At 34.7% G+C, this 16,929-nt stretch overlaps 2 protein-coding genes across 7 annotated transcripts; both read left to right on the top strand.

Annotated features, from left to right (window-relative positions):
• Positions 1-307: 307 nt before the first annotated feature.
• LOC103862554 (BTB/POZ domain-containing protein NPY5) lies at positions 308-3,497 on the top strand. Its single transcript, XM_009140252.2, has 5 exons — positions 308-667; positions 898-1,414; positions 1,534-1,603; positions 1,673-2,770; positions 2,856-3,497. Exons 2-5 carry the CDS (start codon positions 1,353-1,355, stop codon positions 3,360-3,362), a joined length of 1,737 nt encoding a protein of 578 aa, XP_009138500.2. The 5' UTR covers positions 308-667; positions 898-1,352; the 3' UTR covers positions 3,363-3,497.
• Positions 3,498-4,356: 859 nt separating this feature from the next.
• On the top strand, positions 4,357-16,364 carry LOC103862553 (putative nuclease HARBI1). 6 transcript variants are annotated; one of them, XM_033288262.1, is made up of 3 exons: positions 4,357-11,807; positions 12,104-12,298; positions 12,377-16,364. In XM_033288262.1, exon 3 carries the CDS (start codon positions 14,971-14,973, stop codon positions 16,237-16,239), a length of 1,269 nt encoding a protein of 422 aa, XP_033144153.1. In that variant the 5' UTR covers positions 4,357-11,807; positions 12,104-12,298; positions 12,377-14,970; the 3' UTR covers positions 16,240-16,364. The 6 variants fall into 6 exon arrangements, with proteins under 6 accessions (XP_033144153.1, XP_033144154.1, XP_033144155.1 ...); XM_033288263.1 differs by having other exon boundaries at positions 4,357-12,298; positions 12,377-12,514; positions 12,626-16,364; XM_033288264.1 differs by having other exon boundaries at positions 4,357-12,514; positions 12,626-12,736; positions 14,071-16,364.
• Positions 16,365-16,929: the final 565 nt, after the last annotated feature.

The raw sequence follows: 16,929 nt of genomic DNA, 5'->3' as shown, positions 1-16,929 counted from the left end.
TCAATGCGTATTAAAAATATAATTAATATAATTAAATTTATTATTTACATTTACTGTATACTTTCAATAGTGATCAACTAATAACATTAGATTAATTTAAATATTCTCAATTAATGTTTATAAATGTTATAAAAAAATATTTTTAATGCTAAGATTTGATAGGAAATATTTCTAATCATTCTTCTATTTTTTTATTTTACATTTCGTACATGCATTTCTTTTAAAATAAAAAAGCAGAAATTAATTAAAAAAGGTAAAAAAGAAAAAAAAAAAGTAAGAGAGATAGTGAAAAGGAAAGAAGAAAACATATCCTGAAAAGAAGGTAAGTTTGTCTGAAGAGAAGGGGGCACTCAAGTAAGTGGCTTTTGTCAGATTTCGCGTGCATTTCTACAGAAAAGCAGCTTTGCCTCTTTCTTCTTCTCCTTCTTCTCTCTTTCAATTTTCTCTTTAATTTCCTCATTTTCAGAGAAAAAGCATCGTTTTTTTTATATAACGAAAGGTCACTGTTTGATTGCTTAAGAAGAATCTTTTTTATCATAAACCTCATCTGGGTCGGTCCTTAACCCCAAGAAACTTATATCAATATATTTTTCTGGTGGTGGCTCATGGTTTAAGAGAGCTTCTTCAAACAACTGAAGCTGCTTTCTCAAGAAGAAAAGAAACAAAGGTACTATAGTCTTTGCAAGTGAGGATCTAAGAGTTTAAAAGAATCAGAATCAATTCTTGATTTAGTTTTCAAAAAAAGAACCATTATTTTTATTTATAAACGATTTCTGCCACTGATATTTTCGTTAGATTCTTTTGAGAAAACATCCAAAAAAGATTTGATTCATCTTGTCTATTGAATAAGTAGCAATCTTCAAACCTTTCTCCATTTTTTTTTGTTGGTTCTTGCAGGTTTACTACGCTTTTGCCATCGCCCATCAACCCACAACAACCAAAAAAAAAGATTCAAGCTTTGGATTCGTTTTGTTTATTTTGACAAACTAAAATAAAAGAAAAGGATAAAAAAAAAAGAAAGGATTTCACGTGTTTCTGTGTTTGTGAATGTGTGAAGCACTTAGAAAAGAGTGAAGAGTTTTGATTATTATTATTTAAAAAAAAAAAGAGTTTATCTCTGTGTGTCTGTCAGTAAATTCGAGCTTTGAGTGGAATAGTGGATGCTTTGTGCATCTCTAAGTATTTTTCCCCTTTTTCTATGTTCTCTTTGAGATGTGAAACTCCCATTAACAACGTTTCCTTAAGTTGTATCTGAGAGACCCTTCTTTTCTTCCAGAGTCTTTGCTTCTCTGTTTCTTGACCAGACACATTTTTGAGTTTTTTCTTTGAGATCTCTTCACTAATTCAAGACCATGAAGTTCATGAAACTTGGATCCAAACCTGATTCATTTCAATCTGAAGGAGACAATGTTAGGTTTGTGTTTAAAATCACTCCTAACCTCTTTTCTTTGTACTTTGGTTATAACAAAATACTATATATTTGTTATAGATCTGAAAATGTTATTCTGACAACTAATTTATGTGTTATTTAAGATATGTATCAAGTGACTTAGCAACAGATGTTATTGTAACCATTGGCGATGTCAAGTTCTATCTTCACAAGGTAAACAACACTCAATACTTATTTTCTTTCCTTATATAGAAAGATTCAATCTAAAGTTGTATGTTTCAGTTTCCACTGCTGTCCAAGAGCGCACGCTTACAGAAACTAATAGCAGCAACATCATCCAACGAAGACAACGAGATTCATCAAGAAGAAGACGAGATCGTCATACCAGAGATCCCCGGCGGTGCTGCTTCATTCGAGATCTGCGCTAAGTTCTGCTACGGCATGACCGTCACACTAAACGCTTACAACGTAGTCGCCGCTCGCTGCGCAGCCGAGTTTCTTGAGATGCACGAAACCGTCGAAAAGGGGAATCTCGTTTACAAGATCGAAGTGTTCTTGAACTCGAGCATACTCCAAAGCTGGAAGGACTCGATCATCACGCTTCAGACCACTAGAGCTCTGTCTCCACACGCCGAAGAGCTGAAGCTAACGGGTCGTTGCCTCGAATCCATCGCCTCTAGGGCTTGCATCGATACTTCGAGGGTCGAATGGTCTTACACTTACAGCAAGAAGAAGAATCTCGACAACGGTTTGAGGAGACCGCAGGCTGTTCCTAGGGACTGGTGGGTTGAGGATCTTTGCGATCTTCATATAGATTTGTATAAACGAGTGATCGCTACGATAGAATCAAGAGGAAAAGTCTCTGCTGATGTTATCGGTGAAGCCTTACACGCTTATGCGACCAAAAGGGTTCCAGGGTTCAGCAAAAGCAGTAGCTCAGTGCAGATCACTGACTATGCTAAGTACAGAGCTTTGGTTGGTTCCATCATTGAGATGATTCCTGAGGAGAAACGAAGCGTTTCTTCCTCTTTCTTGACTAAGCTGCTGCGAGCTTCCATCTTTCTTGGCTGTGATGAAGAAACAGGGTTGATAAACAGAGTCGGCGAACGGCTAGATGAGGCTAGTTTGAGTGATGTTATGCTTTATGATGTTGACTTGATGCTGAACTTAGTTGAGGTGTTCTTGAAATCACGCTCGGAAGAAGATGATGTAACAAGAAAAGCATCGGTTGCCAAGCTTGTTGATGGTTACTTAGCTGAAAGATCGAGAGATTCTGACAAGTTGACTCTTCAGAAGTTCCTAGCAATAGCAGAGATGGTCTCAGGCTTTCCAAGACAGTCTCACGACGGTGTTTATCGCGCTATCGACATGTTTCTTAAGGTACAAGAAAGTGAAAAACCCTAAGTGCTGCCCTAGCCCTAAACCTAACTTGCTAAGCAAGATTTTTGTATTTTTGTTTAATCAGGAGCACCCGGAGATCAACAAGAGCGAGAAGAAGAGAATCTGCAGGCTAATGGACTGTAGGAAGCTCTCAGTAGAAGCTTGCGCGCACGCTGTTCAGAACGAGAGGTTACCAATGCGTGTGGTGGTGCAAGTGCTCTTCTTTGAACAGGCAAGAGCTAACAACAACAACAACAACAACGGTTCGTCATCAACGGGAAACAGCACGCCTGAGATTATTCCTGCTTCGAGGTCGACGAATACTGAGGATGAGACTGAGTCTTGGGACACGGAAGATATAAAGACATTGAGGGGTGAGTTAGCAAGTTTAAGACTCGCAAAGAATCAACAGCAGGAGAATATTAAAGGGAAGCTGGTGAAAGGAGGAGGGTTGGGAGTTTCTAGAGTGTTTTCGAAGCTTTGGTCTGGTAAAGAGAGGAGTGGAGAGATGATGAGTAGCTCAGGGACTTCGAGTCCTGGTTCTATTAATGATGACTCCAAGTCTTCTTCTTCCACGAACAAGAAGCATTAGAAGAAGCATAAGCAAGATGACTAACCTTTGTGGTTTTGTTATTCCTTAGTTTGGTAATGATGTTTAGAATGGAAGTGTTAAAAACAGAACATGGTTCTTGAAATAATAATAAGATGATAGTATTTTGGACTTTAATTCAAAATGCCCAAGCCCTCTTCAAAGATTCTCCTTTCTCCCCTTAACAAAATACTAGATTTTCATCCCCACATCCGTGTGGGTAGATTTTCATTTTATAAATATATAACAGATACCATCGCAAAACTTTCAAAAATATAATTTACATTTAATGTTATATATTGTGTAAATCTATAATGTCATTGGTTATGTTTCTTATCCGATATTATTAATGTATAATGGTTTGTTTTATACATTTAACTTTATTATTAATTGTATTATATATTAATATATTTTTGAGTTTGGTAAAATAAATTCATAGTATGAAATAAAAAAATTGAGAATCTCCTTCATTTTTTTTTTAGTTTTTACAGACTAAATACAATACATTTTAAAATTTTATTTAGTTATACTATAGAACTGATATTTTCTTAGAATAATTTATATCTATGTTATTTATTTTAGTATATTGTGGGATTTTATAAGTAAATAGATTATAATACTACTATATTATTAATTATGAAATCAATCGCTGCATTAATTTAAAAATGTTTTAAAATTTTATTAAGATTTTGTTAGATTTTTTTCCAACATATTTTGTTTGTAAGTAAAAATAAAATTTAAATTTACTGTTAAAATTTATTTATTATTATCTATATAATTTATAAGATTTTTTAGAAATGTTATATATTAAATAGATTAACTTAAATAATCAAATAGATGTAATTGATGAAATAGACCTAGTATGAATTTTTTATGGTATTTCTTTTAATAAAGAAGATATAGAATATAATTATAAAATTTGAAAATAGCATACACTTTTATTTTATTTATTTTATAATAAAATCTTGTTTAAATTAATGTATAATAGTATATATTATTAATTACGAAATTAATCAATGGTATTAATTTAAATAAAATATTTTAAATTTTTAGAAAGATTTGTTAGATTTTTTCTCAAGATTTTGTTATAACTAAAAATAAAATTTATATTTACAGTTAAAATTAATTTATTATTAATATCTTTATATATTTAATATTAATATAAATAATTAAATAAATATAATTAATGAAATGGACCTAATAAGGCTAGTATGACTTTTTCATGTTAGATAAAAATGGTACTTCTCTTTTAATAGAGAAATATTTTCTTTTTGATTTTCTTATAATGAAAAATATGGCTAAAGACCTTGACACCCCTAATAAATCAGTGTTATTACTAATCCAACCATAACAATTTCTGATCACCCACCCATACATAATTTAAAATAAATAAAAAAGAAAAAAAACTTTAAAAATTATCTTTTTCTTGGTCGTGGGTCCTTTGGTCATCTTCCTCCTCGTTCCAAATTCTTTAAGCTAGTTCAATTTTCTTCTTCGATCTTTTCTCTCGCTGTCTTTCTCATTTTTCAGAGACAGAAGCGTCTCCGGCTACTCCAGTCTCCTATGGCGGCAGCGGCTCCGGTAGTGGAGTCATCGTCGGTGGCGTCTGCAGTGGCGGCATCTCCTGAAGTGGATTGGCTCTGTTTTCCTCATCTTCTTTCCTTTCTGTTTCTGACGATTATCTTTCATGAGAAACATCAGATGCTTCTCCCGAAGATGTTCAGCTATTCCTTTGGCTCCAACGTATCCAAGACTCTTCCACTCAAACCTCTTCTACTGAACGTAATTTATCTCAGAAGCACATTTCTCCATCACTAAGATTTGCAGCCAGTGATTTATCCATGTCTACTAGAACTGTTCCAATGAACTTCTTGAAGATCTCTTTGGACATTTTCTTTTACAAAAGAAAGAGAGCTGAAGAAACTGAAATAGAAGGAATAGCTGCTGATTCTATATAGTACATGATAGGAACATGAAGAGTAAGTTTTTGGTAGACAAGAATCTCTTGTACGAAAAATTTTGTTTTCGATCCGCCGATTTTCGCTTTGATCAGGGATAGTGAAAAGACAAAAAACAGAGTGTGTGTGTTAAAACTATTAAGACATGTATCGATTAAAGGTTTCACCCTCTTTTGACTGTAAAGACTCTTCACATTTCCTAGTTACAGAAACTGAAAAGGGATTTGATTTTGATTTAAAATTAAAGAAATTTGGAGAGACCGTTTCGGAAAATTTCATAGCTTTCTTCGAGATTATACAAAGAAGAAACGAAAGGAAACAAGGATCACAAATATTTTTCTTTTCTATTTTTTATTTATTAATTTACTTGAGTAAATAATTTGGAAATAGTCGTGAGCAACTAATACACCACAAATCAACTTATATTTTCAGCACTTGTGCTTTTACTTTTCTCCCCTACACTTTGAAATTGACATCTTCATTTCATAATTTTGAATTTTTTTCTCATTTGTGATTTTCCTTCTCGTTTTGATTTAGACTATTTACAACAGAGTGTTGAATAAACAGTTGAATCGATTGTAAAAGATAGTTAAATTATAAAAAAAATACGTATATAGATTAAATGGAATTGAATATTCAACACTAGTTGAATGCCAAAAAAAAGTAAACAGTTCGAATCCCGCTGGCCACTGGAGATAAAATTTAACATCCAGACACCGCAGCGTTTGGTGACCCAAGCATACTCCGGTCGACTACTACGGACACTTTCCGATAGTGTGGATCCACTTCGGTGGGAGTCAGGATACATCGGATTATTTAAAAAAACATTATCGACAACACATCACTTTCTAGAAATTTTGTTTCATATCTTTGTAATTATTTAAAACCAAAATTTTATTATAAATTAAATAATTTACTTAAATTTTATTTGAAAATTACTAATTTGAAGTATCTATAAATAAAAACTAATTTTATTTAATTTGGACATAGAAAGAAAAAAATGGATAACACATATAAAATATGATGAGATAAAATAGCACTAAAAATTTATTTAAACGTGCAACCGTTATATACATATATTTAATATTTTAATCACACTTAGTAATTCTTGGTAATCTTCAAGGTAATAGTAATACTACCTTACAGTGAGTAATACTTTGGACAATTTTAAGTTTTTTTAGTAAAACCATGTGAACATGAAATATTTTGTAGTAAAACTAATTTTTTTTATACAATGAATGTCACTAAAGAAGATTATTACATAAACAGTTTACCAGAAATAAGTATTTTTATAGATTCTACTTATTATAGTCTTACGATTTATACAACAACCATGAAAGTTAAGGAACTATTTTGAGAAAATGATAAATATTCCTAAAACTATTTAAAATAATCACCTAGATAATTTTAATAGTCGTATTTACTATATACATCGTCTAATAATAGATAATATATTGTATCTATATGCTAAATATATGTACTACTTGTAATATATAGAAGTTTCAAATTATACATAATAAAATACAGTAATTTTAGTAGTCTAAATTACACACAATAAATCAAGTAATCCTAGTAGTTCAATTGTACACAATAAACTCAGTAATCCTTGTAGTCCAATTACACACAATAAACATTATAATCTTAATAGTTTGATTACACACAATAAAATTACACATTCAAACACCTGAACTACTTCCACATTCAAACCACGGTCCATATCCCTCTATTTGTGTCTCTAGCTCTCTTTGCCTTTTTTTTTCTATTCCACAAGATTCTCCAACTGATGGAAACCTTGTTTGTTATAACTTTCTTTTCTTAACTTCATAATCTCGAAAAAGTACTTTCATTGGCCTAACTTCTTTTGGTATAATTTAATCAGACATACGAGGAACATAATATGTTCTTGTGATTAGCTATGATATCTATTTTTTATATCTTATATTTTAAATCATAAATAACTTTAACTTAATATATACTATACTACTATAACGCATAGTAATATACAAAAAAAGATATTGTTTCTCTTTTTAATACTAGTTATTCCAATAACATACATAAATTTTATTCATTATAAAGAAGACGAGAAGATATGTTTAGAAATATTGTTAATATAAATTGTTTTAATAATATTGTGTAGTCTTAATAAAATAGAAGTTATGTCAGTAGTATCAGTAAATTTAGAAAATAAATTCTGTAACAAAATAAAAAAATACTATATTTTTAAATATGATAAAATTTATTAAAATTTATATGAAACTTTATATATATTTTTTTGTCAACAACATTACAGTTTCATATTGACTCTGTAAACCACACTGGGAGATACTGATCAATGTGAACGACGAAAGACGTTTGTTTCCTGATACTGCGTGCTAAGTTATCCGCCTTTGTATTTTGCGTCATTGGTGCATGTATAATCTCTGATCGTGTGAAGCTCTCTTTCAGACTGTTGATATCTTCCAAATAACTTGCAAAAGCTGGTCATTCTTCTGGTTTCGAAACCATCTTCACCAATTGAGAACAATCTGTTGCAAACGTAACCTGGAATTGTCGTAAATTCCTCATACATTCCATAGTCCATAGTAGCGCCTCCATCTCTGCATGCAAGGGAGTTAAAGAAGCCCGTACATTCCTTGCTCCCATCAGACCCTCAAATCCTTCTAAAGTATTGAACCAACCCTGACCAGAGAACATATCCCCCTCTTTCCATGAACCATCTTTAAAACACCATCTTCCAGGAACTGACGTAAGAGTCGTTGTCTGAACCTATGTTCCCATCTTCTGGTCATTCAAAATATGTGCCTCTGCCGAGAGTGTGGATTCCGTTTCTGCCAATTTAAGAATGTCTATAGGGTCCATATCCAGATTACTAAAAACCTTATTATTTCTTTCTTTCCAAATGTACCAAAATATCCAAGCAAATTGATGATCCTCCATCGGTGGAGCAACTCACCAGAATAGGTGATCCATATTTGTAAATAGAGAACTTTTTGGGAAAAGAGCTGGATTTGTTGGTATCTTTGACAGAGCCCAAACCTGGATTGCTGGAAGACACTCAAAGAATACATGGTTAATCGACTCCTCATCTGGTCCACATCTTGCACAACATATATCTCCTTGCATCTCTCGCGCCTGCAAATCCTTCTTAACTGCTATACACCCTGAAACCAATTGCAAAAAAAATGTTTTATTTTTTGTAGACACCGTATTTTCCAACAAAATGCCTACAGAACATCAACTGTAGGTCCAATTAATAATGGTGATCTTCTCCTATCCGGGTAAATCCTCTCTACTTGATATCCTAATTTAACCGTAAATTATCCATTATTTATGAAATGTCATCCTTTCCTATCTACCATCTGGTTTTTTGCCCAGTCGTATAGTTTCTATGATTTTCACATCATGTGGGTCTACCAAAGTCAAAATAACCTACGAATTCCATCTTCATGAAGTGGAATCAATAAGTAAATCCACTGTAAGGTCTGGATACAAATTGTGTTGATTTTTATTGGTTGGTCTCGGGTGAGTGGTTGAGAGCCAAGGATCGTTTCCATAAAGATATAGAGGATCCTGTTCCCACATTTTTTTATTAGTCATTTATTTACGAGAGATCTAGCAGATACAATACTCCTCCAGCCGTATGACGGAGAGCATGATAGAATCGGTTCAAGGGGTGAGGCGCTCCTATAATACCTACCCTTGAAAACTCGAGAAAATAAAGTGTTTGGCTTTTATATTAGCCTCCATAACTGCAACGAAGCATTGCTGTATTGAAATCAATTATATCCTTGAAACCTAATCCCCCGTCTTCCTTGCTGACACATACTTTGTCCCATGAATTCCAATGTAATCCTCTTGTACTACCCCCCATGATTCCACCAAAATTGTGCTACTGCACTCGTTAATTTTTTTGCAGTTGCCTTTGGTAAGCGATAACAAGACATCGTATGGTTCAGTAGTGTCGTAATCACTGATTTGATGATCACTTCCTTTTCTCCTTTTGTGAAAATTTTAAAAGTCTAGCCATTGACCCTATTATTTAGGCGATCCTGCACAAAACCAAAAATTTGAATCTTAGAACCGCCAAGATTTTCCGGTAATCCTAAGTAAGATCTCAATCCTCCCAAATTCTGTATACCGAAAATATCTCTTTAACTCTTGTCTGATCGAGTCTTCAATCTTTTGTCCAAATTGAATTGAAGACTTTTTAAAATTTATCAGTTGACCAGAAACTACCTTGTATTCCTTTAAAATCCTGAGAATAGTATGACATTCTTCCCTTTGAGCTTTGCAGAAGAACAAACTATCATCCACAAAAAGCAGATGGGGGAACGATTGGCATGCTCTAGCTACCTTAATTCATGTTAACTGTTTTTCTCTCTCCGCCTTCCTAATGTTTGCAATAAGCGACTCAATGCACAAAATAAATAAATAGGAGGATAACGTATCTCCTTGTCGTAAACCTCTGTGTGGCACAATGAAACCTCGTGGGTGTCCAGTTAGGAGGATCCTATATTGAACCGGCGATATACACTCCATCATTAATTTAATCCAATGTCGGTGGAAGCCCATCTTCTGCAGTAGTGCCTTAATAAATTCCCATTATATCCTATCATACGCTTTACTCATATCCGTTTTAACCATCATATAATTTCCTTGACACGATTTATTAGTCTGTAATCCATGAAACACTTCCGAAGCTATAAGGATATTGTCAAAGATCAAACGACCTGCCACAAATGCTGATTGGGTCTCCGAGACGAGAGAGGGTAAATAGATTTTCAACCGCTGACATAAATCTTTGAAATTATTTTATACATTACATAGACTGATTGGCCGTAATTCTGTCATCCTTGTAGGTCTTTTTGTCTTTGGAATCATACAGATATGAGTAATATTTAACCTTGAATCCATTTCACCCGATACTAGAAAATTGTTCACCATCTCCACGAGATCACTCTTAATAATATGCCATGAGTGTTGAAAGAAAAGAGTTGTCATGTCATCCGAGTCTGGTGCTTTTTCTGGATGCATCATGAATAAAACCTCTCTAACCTCTTCTTCAGTCGCCATTCTCAATAATCGTTGGTTCATCTGAGGAGTAATCCCCGGTGCTATCTCTGATAGAAAATTGTCAAACTTTGATGGAGAGATGGTACTAAATAGTTCTTCAAAGTAGTCTACTGTTACTTTCTCTACTCCATTATCCTCCGTAATCCAATTTTCGGCTGCATCATGTAGTCCGACAATCCTATTACGTACCCTTCGCTGCTTAGTTAGAGCTTGGTAGAATTTCGTGTTGAGATCCCCGATGAATACCACATATTCCTACCTTTCTGATGCCAATACTCCTCTTCATCCTAAAATATATATTAGTTTATAAATATAAATAGAAAATAAAATTGAGATATTATTTTAAATTTGAATATTTTTAAACTAATCAATGGTAGTAATAAAAACTTAAAAAGTTATGTAAATGATTTATTAGATTTATTTATTTAAATTAATTGGTGATTGAAATACAACAAAATCATTTATTCTATTATTTTATTGTTTTTATATTATTAAATATTAGTAAAAAATTTAAGATGAAATATATTTACAATTTTTTTGTAGCAAAATAGAAATAAAATTGTAGAAAAATAATATGATAAATAAAAATAAATTGTTGGAAGCAAAAATTGATTACATGAAAAAGCAAAAAAAAAAAAAATTAATAAAGAAGCCCAACGCATGAAAGAAGGGGAAAAAAATGAGTCCCATAAGAAAAGATAAATAAATAATAAAAAAAGAAAAGAAAATAAAAAGGTATCGATGGAAGCAAAATAAGAGAGGAGCAGTGAGAATTAGATAGGGGTAATGAGATAAACTTTTGGCCAATAAGGGCATATGGAGTTAAACTCCTAGTATTTTTCTTGTTTTAAAATTTTCAATTATGATTTGTTCATTAATATTCTTGTTTTTTAACAACTTGAAAAGACCAAAACAAGTTATGTTTGCAAGTCTTCCTACTAAGAAAAGAATTGGTTTCGGAGATTGTGCACTTCTGTCTTTGCTTTGGAATAGCATCAGTACAGTAGTCTCTCGAGACTTCAAATAAAAACGTGACTACGGCCCAAACCAAAGTCCACGAGTTTTGATAACTGCACATAACATAAGACCATGCGCATCGGGGTATTTAGTGAGGTTCACGGGCTCGAGTTCTAAGGCCCGGGTGATTAAAATGAAATATAAAATGGGTTTGTTTCGATGAAGCGGGCCTTGCGCTTGATCCGGTATCAAGCGGTTTTAGCCACGTGTCAGTTGTTTACTTGATGAAAGATTTCGCGTAGAGGGGGAGGAAAGAAGGGTTTCCCCGTGTCTCTCCTCATTTTCTCTTCTCGGAAAAAAAACCAGGGTTTGTGTGTGAGAGGCGATTTTACGAGCGACGCCGAGTCTCTGAGTTGTTTGTGTGTGAATCGACGACAGACTGTCTTCTCGACGACCTGAGGTTAGTATCGAGTAGATTGACGGTTTAATTTGGTCGATTTTGCTCGAAATCGTTTTCGCACATTTCAAATCAATTTTGGGGTTTTCGTTTTTGGGATGAAAATCGATAGAGGGTTTTCTATTAATTGATGTAAATCGGCATGCTCGTTTCATTTAGGGTTAGTTTCTATGAGATTTCAAATCGATAGAGGGGTTTGGAGTTAGGGTTCAAAATTGATTCGGTTTTGCGTTTGATAGTTCTAAATTTATTATATTGTTTGGATTTTAATGTTCAAATTCATTCGATTTGTTTTATAGATGGATCCCGCAGCAGAGAGAAGTCATTCAAAGAAGCAAAAGGACTACGTCAACATGCTATCATACACTTGCGATTCTGAATATGGCATTCCGAGAAGGTGTGCCTGTGGTGGGAGAATCATAGACGAGGTTCGAGTGAAGCAGGAGTACGATACTCAACCCGGGAAGCGGTTCTTCACCTGTGCCAACTACGAGGTAAGACACTGATGACCATTTCGATTCATTTATGTTTTTAGAAAATGGTTTTCTGATATTTTTTTGTTTATAAACAAGGCTGATGGGTTTCACTACCGTCAGCCTTGGGTGATTGGTGTCCAGGAGCAGATCGAAAGCTTGACTAAGCGTCTGGAGGAGGCTGAGCAGCTGTTGAATTTGATTCCGAGTCTCAAAAACCAGATTGAGACACTGGAGGTTAGTCACAAAGTTGTCAACTATTTTATTTATTTTTCTGTACGTTTATCTCTACATTTTGCTCTACTGTTATTAATTTTAATAACTTATAATTGTTGTTTCCATGTATAGGCACAGGCTAGCGGGCTCACTCGGCAGGTTGATCGCCTAACTGCGGAGGTTTATAACTTGACGGTGCAAGTAGCTGACCTGGAGAAGCTCTGCTTCGAGTAACAAGCGAAGGTAAACACTCAATCTCAACTGAAATAGAAGTGAATGAACTGAACTAGCTAGACAACAACTCGTATTGAACTGAACTGAACTAGCTAGACTACAACTCGTATTGAACTGAACTGAACTAGCTAGACTACAACTCGTATTGAACTGAACTGAACTAGCTATACTACAACTCGTATTGAACTGAACTGAACTAGCTAGACTACAATTCATTAATAAGTGTACGTTTGTTGGTTGAAGTTTTAAATATTGTGTAGTTTTGAAGTGATTTGATGTGTAATGAATGCAAAGTAGTTCTGTAAATAAGTTGTTGTGTTAATTAAGTTTTGTTGTTGTCTAATTAACTGCAGTGGTTGTTGTGTAATAAACCAATGCGAAAGTAGTTTAAAACATAGGAATTCCACTTCTAAAAACACAAACAATCAAAGCTTAAAAATCACACAAACCTCTAAACACCAAACCAAAATCACACAAACCTCTAAACACAATGGACCCTTCTTCCCGTAACTCTCACGGGTTTGTTAACTTGTTAGCTTCGCAGAGCAGTCCACCAATAGACATAGACTCTGCTGAAGCACATGTTACCTCTCCCGGGTTAGTTAAACCAGCGGAAAGGAAAAGGTGGTCAACCAAAGAGGACATTGTGCTGATCAGTGCTTGGTTGAACACCAGCAAGGATCCCATAGTGAGCAATGAACAGAAGCTAGGATCGTTTTGGAAGAGGATAGAAGAGTATTTCAATTCAAGTCCTCACCTCGTTGGCTCCCTTCCAAGAGAGTGGAGTCAATGTAAGCAGAGGTGGGGAAGGGTGAATGCGGAGGTCTGCAAGTTTGTGGGATGCCATGAAAGCGCGTTGAAGGAGCAGGCGAGTGGGCAAACAGAGAATGATGTCATGAAGCTTGCTCATGACATCTTCTTCAATGACTATAATGTCAAGTTCTGTCTTGAACATTGCTGGAGGGAACTTAGGTTCGATCAGAAATGGAGATCACACTGTCAGCCGAAGGAGAAAAGGAAGGAAAGTGGTCCGGAGGTGGTGAGTGCTGAGGAAGAGGTTAGGCCTCCGGGTGTCAAGGCCAGCAAAGCTGCCAAACGCAAGAAGCCGAACGAGGCAGCTTATGACCAGATACAGATCATTCTAGCTCAGAAAAACACCCTTTCCAATAAAAAAATCCTAGATCGTCTCTTAGCCAAAAACATTGAAACACTATCTGATCATGAAGTGGCGCTTAAGAATAAGCTTATCTCTGAAATGCTTTGATTTGGTTAGTGTAATAGCTGCTTAAGAATAAGCCTATCTCTTGTTTTGCTTACTCATTGTGTTCTATTTTGTTTTGCAGGTCACGGGTTGGAAGGGCAGGGTGTTGCAGGTCACGGGTCTGAAGGTTGCAGGTGAGGGTCAAGGATGTAGGACTTTATGTCAGTTTTTAATCACGGATGTAAAATAGGATGTACTATGTGTAGGACTTGTCTTTTGCTGTTGATTCGCTGATGTAAAATATGTTGATTCACGGATGTTTTAAACTCTGCCTTCTCTATATAAACTATGTCTTTCAGTTTGGTTTAAAAATGTGTCTCATTTCTCTTCTCCATGTGTGTCTTTTATTCTTACAACTGAGCAAAGCACACAAAGAATCTGTCTCATTTCTCTTCTCCAGTCTCTTCTCTACTCTAGTCACTTCTCTTCTCTTGTCTCTCACTTCTCTTCTCCAGTCTCTTCTCTACTCTAGTCTCTTCTCTTCTCTTGTCTCTCTATTCTCTTCTCATCGCAACAAACTGTGAGGTAAAGGGAAGTGAACGTGGTGATCGTGGTGCTCAACCACTACTAGAGTAAGAGAATTCAACAACAAACAACAGCTCCAAATCAAGGTAAGTGTGATAATGCAACAAGAATGTAGATTATAAAAAAAATCTAATATAATGTGAAAAAGAATGTAGATTATGAAAATGATGATATAATAATGAAAAAAATATAGCTTATGCAAAATATGATAGAATAATGAAATAAAAATAGAATTTAAAAAAAAATCTAATATAATGTGAAAAAGAATGTAGATTATGAAAATGATGATATAATAATGAAAAAAATATAGCTTATGCAAAATATGATAGAGTAATGAAATAAAAATAGAATTTAAAAAAAAATCTAATATAATGTGAAAAAGAATGTAGATTATGAAAATGATGATAGTTACAAATCCCCTTTTGCCATTTTTGTCATTTTAGGATAAAAAACAAAAATGTCTTCCTCATCAAGTGATGAAGTTGATGAAGCTTTAGAAGAAATGGTTGACCAAGTAGTTGATAATTTCATCGACTCAGTGATTCATGCTCACCCCAACAAGCACAAAAGACGGGCTTATATCGAAAGAGATCGGGAACAAGGACACAATCGGCTATGGAACGATTATTTCAAGGAAAATCCTACATATCCACCGGAAATGTTTAGGAGGCGTTTTCGAATGAACAAGCCTTTGTTCCTCCACATTGTCGAACGTGTAAGTAATGAAGTTCCATACTTTCAGCAAAGACGGGATGCTTGCGGAAGGAATGGGCTATCTGCACTTCAAAAGTGTACCGCAGCTATACGTATGCTGGCATATGGTCAATCGGGAGATACATATGACGAATATCTCCGACTTGGTGACAGTACATCACGTTTGTGTTTGGCAAATTTCACTGATGCAATAATAGAATTGTTTGGAAATGAGTATCTACGAAAACCTACAGCCGAGGATCTTCAACGCTTACTCGATGTTGGAGAGGTACGGGGGTTTCCGGGGATGATAGGCAGCATCGACTGCATGCATTGGGAGTGGAAAAACTGTCCAACGGCTTGGAAAGGTCAGTTCACACGGGGTTCAGGAAAGCCGACAATTGTCTTAGAAGCCGTGGCATCACAAGATCTTTGGATATGGCACGCATTTTTCGGCTTACCAGGTACACTCAACGATATCAATGTTCTCGATCGGTCACCGGTTTTTGATGACATCTTACATGGTCGAGCACCTAAAGTTAAGTTCAAGGTCAACAACCACACTTATCGTATGGCCTACTATCTTACTGACGGAATTTATCCAAACTGGTCAACATTTATCCAATCCATCCCACTTCCTCAAGGTCCTAAAGCCGAGAAATTTGTACAAAAGCAAGAATCCGCCAGAAAAGATGTCGAACGGGCTTTTGGAGTATTGCAGTCGAGGTTTGCAATTGTTAAAAACCCAGCTCTACAATGGGACAAGGAAAAGATAGGAAAGATAATGAGAACTTGTGTCATATTGCACAATATGATTGTAGAGAACGAACGACACGGATACGCTCAAATAAATACTTCTGAGTTCGAATCAGGAGAGTCAAGCAGAAGTTCAAAGGTGACAACCAGAGAAAGTATTCATGCCGGTGATATGTTAGCCATGCGCAGAGAAGTCCGAGATCAAGAGAAGCATGCTCGTTTGAAAGCTGATTTAATGGAAAATATTTGGCAAAAGTTTGGTGATGAAGATGAATAAACTTTGTTTGTTTTTCTATTTCTCAATTTATGTAATCTAATCTTTTAATGTATTGAATAAATAGTTTTCAAAAATTTAATAATATTTTAAATATTTTATTCTTGTTTTCTGGATAATTTGAATATTAAAAAAAAATATATATATTATTATTTTATTGTTATGAACTCATACTTCAGGTTCACCAATGCAGAAAAAAACAATTACAGGTTCATAACTATTCATGGACCCACAAAAAAATATTAAAATAAACTTGTGAACCCCAAAGAGGGGTTCACCAATGCTCATGCTCTAATGTTGTACATGATGTTTGTCTTATATCGCGCAAGAGCTTCTGCATAGATTTTGATCCTAAAAACTATCAACGAACAGTATTTATTAGCTTATACACAGGTTTTGTTATCCTACAAATTTATATATAAACTAGTTTAATACATGAGTGTAAAAACTAAAAAATCTATAGTTTTTTGTGAATTTTTCTCTCCTCTGGATGTTTATATCCTAGTGGATTTGTAGCCCACGTCACGTCTATATATGATGATATAATCCCCAGATTGTTGCATTATTTTTCTTTTTGCAACTGGTGCTTATCCTACGTGCATATATTTGCTTTAAGATCCGTAAGCACTAGGATTCACATGATCATCTACTTCAGAACTCCGTGAAGACTTTAACACCCCCTCTCCTTCCTCT

Source organism: Brassica rapa, chromosome A03 (genome assembly GCF_000309985.2).
Source record: "Brassica rapa cultivar Chiifu-401-42 chromosome A03, CAAS_Brap_v3.01, whole genome shotgun sequence".
Taxonomy (NCBI): Eukaryota; Viridiplantae; Streptophyta; class Magnoliopsida; order Brassicales; family Brassicaceae; genus Brassica; species Brassica rapa.
This window is presented reverse-complemented; position numbering and strand designations above follow the sequence as displayed.

What these genes read in the sequence shown, in the direction of transcription:
- LOC103862554 (XM_009140252.2), top strand. Translation starts at nt 1,353, where the DNA reads ATGAAGTTCATGAAACTTGGATCCAAACCTGATTCATTTCAATCTGAA. An exon ending in TCTGAAGGAGACAATGTTAG is followed by an intron (nt 1,415 to 1,533) that starts GTTTGTGTTTAA and finishes GTGTTATTTAAG; the next exon opens with ATATGTATCAAGTGACTTAG. An exon ending in CTATCGACATGTTTCTTAAG is followed by an intron (nt 2,771 to 2,855) that starts GTACAAGAAAGT and finishes TTGTTTAATCAG; the next exon opens with GAGCACCCGGAGATCAACAA.
- LOC103862553 (XM_033288262.1), top strand. Translation starts at nt 14,971, where the DNA reads ATGTCTTCCTCATCAAGTGATGAAGTTGATGAAGCTTTAGAAGAAATG.